Raw genomic sequence first — 8,349 nt, 5'->3', positions numbered from 1 at the left:
ATGGGTGGATTTTTCTTCTTATACGGTCAAGGTGGTTGTGGAAAAATATTTTTATGGTCAACTATATCATGTTCAATTAGGTCTAAAGGAGGTATAGTTTTAAATGTTGTTTCGAGTGGGATTGCTGCACTTTTGTTGCCTAATGGAAGAACTGCACATTCAAGGTTTAAAATTCCTTTTGCCATAAATGAGGATTCTTTGTGTAGCATTAAACAGGGAAGTCCTCTTGCAAGGTTAATATCCAAGCTAAGGCCAAATTAATCACATGGGATGAAGCTCCAATGATAAGTAAGTATTCTTACGAAGCTTTAGATAAATGCCTCAGAGACATCTTAAGGTGCTCAGATTCGTATAATGCTCATTTGCCATTTGGAGGTAAAGTTGTTGTTCTCGGAGGAGATTTTAGACAAATTTTACCTGTAATTCTCAGAGGCTCAGGGCAAGATATAATTCAGTCTTCTATTAATTCTTCATATTTGTGGCATAACTGTAAGGTTTTGAAGCTTACAAAAAACATGAGATTGTCACTAGGTGAAAACAACAATAAACAAGAACTTAGAAATGTTGCAGAATGGCTACTCAAAATTGGTGATGATTTGGCTGGTGATACAACAGATGGTGAATCGATCGTTCATATACCATCTGACATTTTGATTAAGAACTCTGAGACAGTTTTGGATAACCTCATTGATTTCGTGTATCCAAATATGTTATCCAATTTATCCGTTGAAATTTATTTCAAGGATAGAGTAATTCTTGCACCAACTTTAGATTTTTGTGTCACTGATGTCAACAACAAGATGACTGCAGGGCTACCTGGACAAGAAATAGTCTACTTAAGTTCAGACTCTGTGTGTGCTGAAGAGGGAAATATGGAACTTGAGTTAGATGCTTTCTCACCGGAGATTCTAAATGGAATAAATTGTTCAGGTCTACCACCACACAAGTTGGTTCTGAAGGTTGGCGCTCCTGTTATGTTGCTGCGGAATATAGACCAAACTAATAGTTTGTGCAATGGAACGAGGATGCAAGTTAGAAGAATGGGAAATCATGTGATAGAATGCAAGACTTTAACTGGTAACAAAGTTAGAAGTATTGTTCTTATCCCAAGAGTGAATCTAATTCCAAATAATGAAACATTGCCGGTCAGGTTTCAAAGAAGACAATTCCCAATTATCATGTCATTTGCAATGATAATAAATAAGTCCCATGGACAAACTCTATTGAAACTTCCAAGGCCAGTTTTCACCCATGGTCAATTGTATGTTACGTTATCAAGAGTAACGAGTAAAGATGGTCTGCGAGTGCTGTTGCAAGATCATGGACACTTGGAAGATAACTGCATGATGAATGTGGTATATAGAGAAGTTTTTGAGAGCCTATAATAAAAAGGTAATAACAAAATGTCTTACTAAATCTATTTATTTATTAAAATTTATTACTATCACTTAACAAAATTTAGAAATTCTAGGAACTAATAGATGAATTCTTATTATACATTAATAGTTTGAAAATATTAAAATTATCATTAAAATTCGTATAATTTTATATACAAACATTGATACGGTATTGTTTCATGTATATATTTTGCAGGTATCAAAAGATAGCATTGAATTGTTATTCAGTAGGTTTAAATTATTTATTGTTTATTACAAAACTTTCTGCATTAGGATTCTCTATTAATTTGTTCTTCATTTTGAGCTGATTTTGATATTTTCTTACTTCACAGTAAACCAACATATAAAATTTTATTGGTAGATTTAAGTATCACTAGATTATTTATGGTCATATTGAGTATATATGCCTGATTTATTGAAAAAAGTAGATTAAATAACTATTTTATAGTTAATACAATTAATATTATATTAAAAAAAGAAAAACAACGCATACAAGTTATTTTTTATTAATTAAATTATTATAATTAAAATGAAATTTAACATAACAACTTAAAATTATAATTTTAATCTTATCACGTGCATGGCACGGGTGATTAAACTTGTAATTATATAAAATCAATATTTAATACATTATTAAACTAATTATCAATCAAAAATATTTTTAAATATTTTAATTATATTCATTTTAATTATATTGATAACCTTCTAATTCTTATTCATTATCCAATGATTTTATTAGTGGCAAGTTATTAACCCATTTATATTGATAATAATAATAATTTTATTAGGATAAATATCAAATTCTATTCCTAATGTAAAAATATAAAATTTAATTCCTTCCATTTTTATTTTTTCACTATAAAAGACCATGTATGCTAGAAGAAAATATCATTCGTTTACCAATTACTCTTTCATTTGATAGCTTTTACAACAATTTTTTTTCTTCCTATGAGGTGTCGTTACAAGAAGACAACTATCGTGGACACAAACTACCACACTCTCCAACTTTGGTGCTTATCATTCGGAGCTATATAAGATATGTTATCTATGAAATATTTATAGACCATGGTGTTATCATGTATGCATAAATAAAAAATATTTCGTATTTAAATTTAAGTCATTTACCTGTTTGTGGTATATATTGTAGTGTGAAATTACTTTCAATATGTGTTGTGTAATGATATTATGTTCTAATTTAAGCTTTTACTTTATAACTGTATTATGATTTTATCTCATCATTTTTTTTAGATATCAAGTTGACGTATTTTTATTTTTTATTATTACTGAAAAACGGATGTGATATGAAATGTACCAAAAAAAACTCTCACATTCAATTTACTTTATTGTAGTCTTCTATCTATTTTATTTATTTTTATTTTCTTCTTATTCATTTTATTTTCTTTTTAAATGTTATGTATTTTATTATAATTTATACAAATCTACTTAATTTAACTATTTTAATGATATTAATTTTAATTATATTGATATAATTATATTTTTTATTCATTATCCTAAAATTTTATTAGTGACAAGTTATTATCTTAATGGTAACCTATATATTAATAATAATAATAATAATAATAATAATAATAATAATAATAAAAAAGATAGAAAATTATATTTTAGAGAAATATAAATGAGTTATTAATAATAGGTTATTAATAATGATAATTATATGATTAATTTTTAATAATCATTAAATATATTTAATATAAATAATCAAGTTTAAATATATATATATATATATTTATATATAAATAACTAATTTAATATTAATCATAATTCAATATATATATTAATAATCAATTTAATATTAATAACGATACTTGTCGTTATTCTTCAATAATAATAATAATAATAATAATAATAATAATAATAATAATAATAATAATAATAATAATAATAATAATAATTTTTTCTTTTATTAAAACACTCATTTAATTGAATTAATATAAATATTTAATGAAAATAAAGGATGAATTTTTTGGCTTGAAGGATAATACAATCAAATATTCTTGAAGATTTTAAAGCTGTAAGTATATATTCTTCCTATATTAATATACGCATGTATGTTACCTTATTTTTTCCATAAATAGAAAATAACATTTATCCGTTAAATTTGTTAGTTGCTCAACCGATTCATCTTATTTATTGTGATTGAGATTGATATATAATGATAAAGATTTTTTTCCTCCATTAATTTTAGTAAAAAAATTCATGACGTAAAATAAAATAAAATAAAATCAGTACCTACTTTTTTTCTCAATAATTTTTATATTTACGGTAAATATTAAATATAAAAAAGAAAAAAATAATATTAATTATTATCACTTTTATTTATTTACATTCATAATTAAATTTAATATAATTATAGTAAGTCTCTATAATTATAATAATTTATATCTGTTACATATATAGAAATTATATTATATATAATTATATATCTCCTTTTTTATATATACTTAGCAAGTATTTCTATTTATATAATTTACTTAATATATTAAAATTGAATTTTTTTCTCAACTAATGAGAGTGAGGTATGAATTTCTCATAAATTCATTTTTCCTCCAAAATGAATGCATTAAATGAATAATGCATAATTATACTAATTTAGAAAAATATTTTTATTATAATTATATAAAATTCATATTTAATACATTATTAAACTACTTATCAATTATCAATCGAAAATATTTTTAATTATTTTAATAATAATAATAATAATAATAATAATAATAATAATAATAATAATAATAATATACTTCTATTTAATATACTAAAATTGTATTTTTTTTCCTAACTAATTGAAGTGAGGTGTCAATTTTTCATAAATTCATTTTTCTTCTAAAATTAAAGCACTTTCCTCTCTTCTAAATTTATTTTTAGAAAATTATTTTTATTATATTTATATTACAATTAACATCTAATGAATAATGTATGGTTATACTAATTTAGAAAAATATATTTATTATAATTATTTAAAATTAATATTTAATGCATTATCAACTAATGAAAGAGAGGTTTCAATTCTTCATGAATTTATTTTCTCTCTAAAATAAAAGTATCATTCTCTCTTCTAAATTTATTTTAAAAAAATTAAAATTCCATGCTGAATATAGGTGGCAAGTTAAAAAAAATAAGCAAGTTAATGGAATCCAATCATATTTCTATAATATATATAAGAATATATATTTTTATTATATAAAAATTGAATTTCTGCACTTCATGATGAGCGTGGCATACTTCTATATCAACTAATTATATTAACTAAATTAATAATATCAACTAATTGATTTGATTAGGTATTTAAATATCACACAATTTATTATAATTTATATCAATTAAATAATTATAATTTATTATATCAATTATTTTAATTCATTAATTTATAAGGTACATAATAACATAGATGATTTGTTACTTATACTGATTAAATACAATAAATACATATTAATTTAGTTAAAAAAATCATTGTCTCCTATATTTTCCTATTTATTTTTTTTAATTCATTAAATCCAATCAATTTTAATAAATTAATTATATCAACTAATTAATTCAATCAATTATTTTTTAATTTATTTTTTGAATTCAATAAATCAAATAAAATTAATTATACTAATTATTTGTGTTAACTAATTGATTTGATTAATTCTTAAAAATATTTTTATTTAATTTATTTAAATATAACTAATTAGTTATTTAATTTTATTAGGATAAATATCAAATTTTATTTCTAATATAAAAAATACAAAATTTTATTCCTTCCATTTTTATTTTACCACTATAAAAGATCATATATGCTAGAAGAAAATATCATTAATTTACCAATTACTCTTTCATTGAGTAGCTTTTACAACAATTCTTTTTCTTCTTATGAGGCGTCGTCACAAGAAAGCAACTATCATGGACACAAATCAGCACGCACTCTTCAACTCCCATGCTCATCATTTAGAGCAATATATGATATGTTATCCATTAAACATTTATAGACTATGGTGTTATCATGTATGCATAAATAAAAAAAAAATCTGTAATTAAGCTTAAGTCATTTACATATTTATGTGGTATATTATAGTGTGAAATTACTTTCAATTTGTGTTGTGCAATGATATTATGGTTTAATTTAAGTTTTTATTTTAGAATTGCGTTATGATTTTATATCATCATTTTCTCTTAGATATTAAGTTGATGTATTTTTATTTATTATTATTGAAGCGGATGTGATATAAAATTTGTAAAAAAAAAAACTCACATTCAATTTATTTTATTATAATCTTCTATTCTTCTATTTCTTTTTATTTTTTTATTTATTTTATTTTCTTTTTAAATATCATACAATTTATTATAATTTATACCAATTAATTAATTATAATTCATTATATCAGTTATTTTAATTCATTAATTTATCATATACATGATAAAATAAATCATTTGTTATTTATACGTTTATTTTTCTAAAATCTAAATCTGAATAATTATATTTTTAGTTTTTGTTATGAACAAAATATTATTAATAATAAATAATAATTAACCACTCATACTTTTAATCAAAGTGTTTGGATAATTTTTATATTTATTAATATTAATTATTGATTATTTTTTCATAAAAAAATTATATTATAATTTTATGTTAGTTCATAATTGATTAATGATTAATGTTCATGTAACTATGTTACTCTAAATTTTATATTTTATAAATATTTTATTTAAATATAATTTTTTAACATAAAAATATATTATTTTTAATAATATCATAATTTTATATTTTTTAATTATTTTAAATGAATATTTTATAAAATACTAATTAAAGTCATTCTTCCCTTTACTTTTACTAATCTATTATCTAACTATTATATAAAATTAAAATCGTATTAATAAATTTAATATTAAAGTTAATTTGATTTTTTATTATTTAGAGTGTTTTTCAATAAATAATTTTATACTCTTTACTTTTTTTTCAGTTTCATTTTGAATTTTAATTTAGTACTCAAAGGTAGTGAAATTCCATTGATACTGAAATAAAGTTACAAAAGGGTCCATAGAGTAGAATAAGTAAAATAATGTGATACCCACATTGCAACATCCAAATAAAACAACTTAAGATCTAAAATGTTTATCTTTCTCTTTTTTGCCGTTTATTATATTATCTATTCTATTATATAAAAATCGAATTTTTACCTTTAATGATAGAATCAACGTAGCATGCTTCTACTTTATTTTGTTTAACTCATTAAAGACAATTCATTATAATGAATTAATTATATCAACTAATTGATTTGAATAGATATTTAAGCATCACACAATTTAAAATTATGTATATTAATTATTTGATTTAATTTTTATGATATATAAATTTAATGAATAAATTAAAATAAGATAATTTATTACTTATTTAAATTGAATACAACAGATATAAATTAATTTAGTTAAAAATTTACTATTTTCTAATCTTCTATACATAAAAATGACAAAATAAAATTATAAAAATAATCTTTTTGTCACTTTTGCTATTTTAATTTTATTTTCTTTGCTTTTTTATGTATAATTTTATTTTATATTAACTTTGTTTATTTAATAATAAAATATACTCATATTAATTCTATCATATAATAATATATTTTTCTCCTATATTAATCGAAGAATTTCAATAGTTATCAACTACATCTAATAGAATGACTGAGAAGTGAGAACTACGAAAAGTTAAACTCAGATTCAAAATGCTGAAACAAAGAAAAGAAAACAGTGGATATATGATTAGAGAAAATGTATAATAATGACAAAATATACTAAAATCGGATTTTTTCTCCAACTAATAAAAGTGAGGTGTTAATTCCTTATGAATTTTTTCTCTAAAATGAAATCACTATTTTTTTTCTAAATTTATTTTAGAAAAATATATTTATTATAATTATATTACAATTAACATTTAACGAATAATGCATGATTATATTAAGAGAAATATTTTTATTATAATTATATAAAATCAATATTTAATACATTATCAACTAATAAAAGTGAGGTGTCAATTCCTCATGAATTCATTTTTTCTCCAAAATGAAAGTATTATTCTCTCTTCTAAATTTATTTTAGAAAAATATCATTATTGATAATTATATTACAATATTACAATTAGCATTTAATGAATAATGCATAATTATAATAATTTAGAAAAATAAAATAAAGTTCAGTAATTTATCTTCCAACTGCACAAGTGTGTAGAATAACTTTTAAGAAGGAGTCACGTATAGTAAATACGGTCGATGATTGTAAAATTGTATACTAACATTGATATAATATTATTTCAGGTATATGTTTTGCAGACATAAAAAAATGTTGAGTTATTTTTTAGTAGATTTAAATTATTTATTATTTATTAGAGAATTTTGTGCATTAGAATTCTCTAATAATTTATTATGTATTTTGAGTTAATTTTGATATGTTCTTTCTTGACAGTAAAATAATATATAAAAATTTGTTGGTAGGTCTAAGTATTATTAAGTTATGTATAGTCATATTGAGTATATATGTTTGATTTATTGAAAAAAAGTAGATTACTAAAACTAATTAATAACTATTTTAGAGTTAATATATTTAACACTAGATTAAGAAAAATCAAATAATACATAACATGTTATATTTTTATTAATCAAATTATTATAATTTAAATTAATCTTAACAAAATAATTTAAAATCATAATTTTAATTTTATCGCGTGCATAGCACGGGTTAATACACTTGTATATATACTATTTTTTGGCTATCTAGCACTACTCTTAAATAAATTATTATGTACAAATACATAGATATTATTTATGGGTTTAATGGTCAAATTAATTTATAAAAATTATTCTCTAAATTTATTTATGAAAGATTTTATCAATTAAATAAAGATTATAAATTAATCATGTTTATTTTTTTGTTACTCTATTAGCTATTTTTGTTGCTTATTGAT

The 8,349-nt window shown here is 20.7% G+C and overlaps 1 protein-coding gene across 1 annotated transcript; it reads left to right on the top strand.

Moving 5' to 3' along the window:
* LOC130957665 (ATP-dependent DNA helicase PIF1-like) lies at positions 1–1,385 on the top strand. The gene is made up of 2 exons (XM_057884513.1): positions 1–233; positions 326–1,385. Exons 1-2 carry the CDS (start codon positions 1–3, stop codon positions 1,383–1,385), a joined length of 1,293 nt encoding a protein of 430 aa, XP_057740496.1.
* Positions 1,386–8,349: the final 6,964 nt, after the last annotated feature.

The sequence above is a fragment of the Arachis stenosperma genome, chromosome 10 (genome assembly GCF_014773155.1).
Source record: "Arachis stenosperma cultivar V10309 chromosome 10, arast.V10309.gnm1.PFL2, whole genome shotgun sequence".
NCBI classification, from domain to species: Eukaryota; Viridiplantae; Streptophyta; class Magnoliopsida; order Fabales; family Fabaceae; genus Arachis; species Arachis stenosperma.
Note: the sequence above shows the minus strand (reverse complement) of the source record. Positions and strands in the feature narration are given on the sequence as shown.

Coding starts and splice junctions, on each gene's coding strand:
- LOC130957665 (XM_057884513.1), top strand. CDS start 1: ATGGGTGGATTTTTCTTCTTATACGGTCAAGGTGGTTGTGGAAAAATA. Junction 234..325: donor CAGGGAAGTCCTCTTGCAAG/GTTAATATCCAA, acceptor TAAATGCCTCAG/AGACATCTTAAGGTGCTCAG.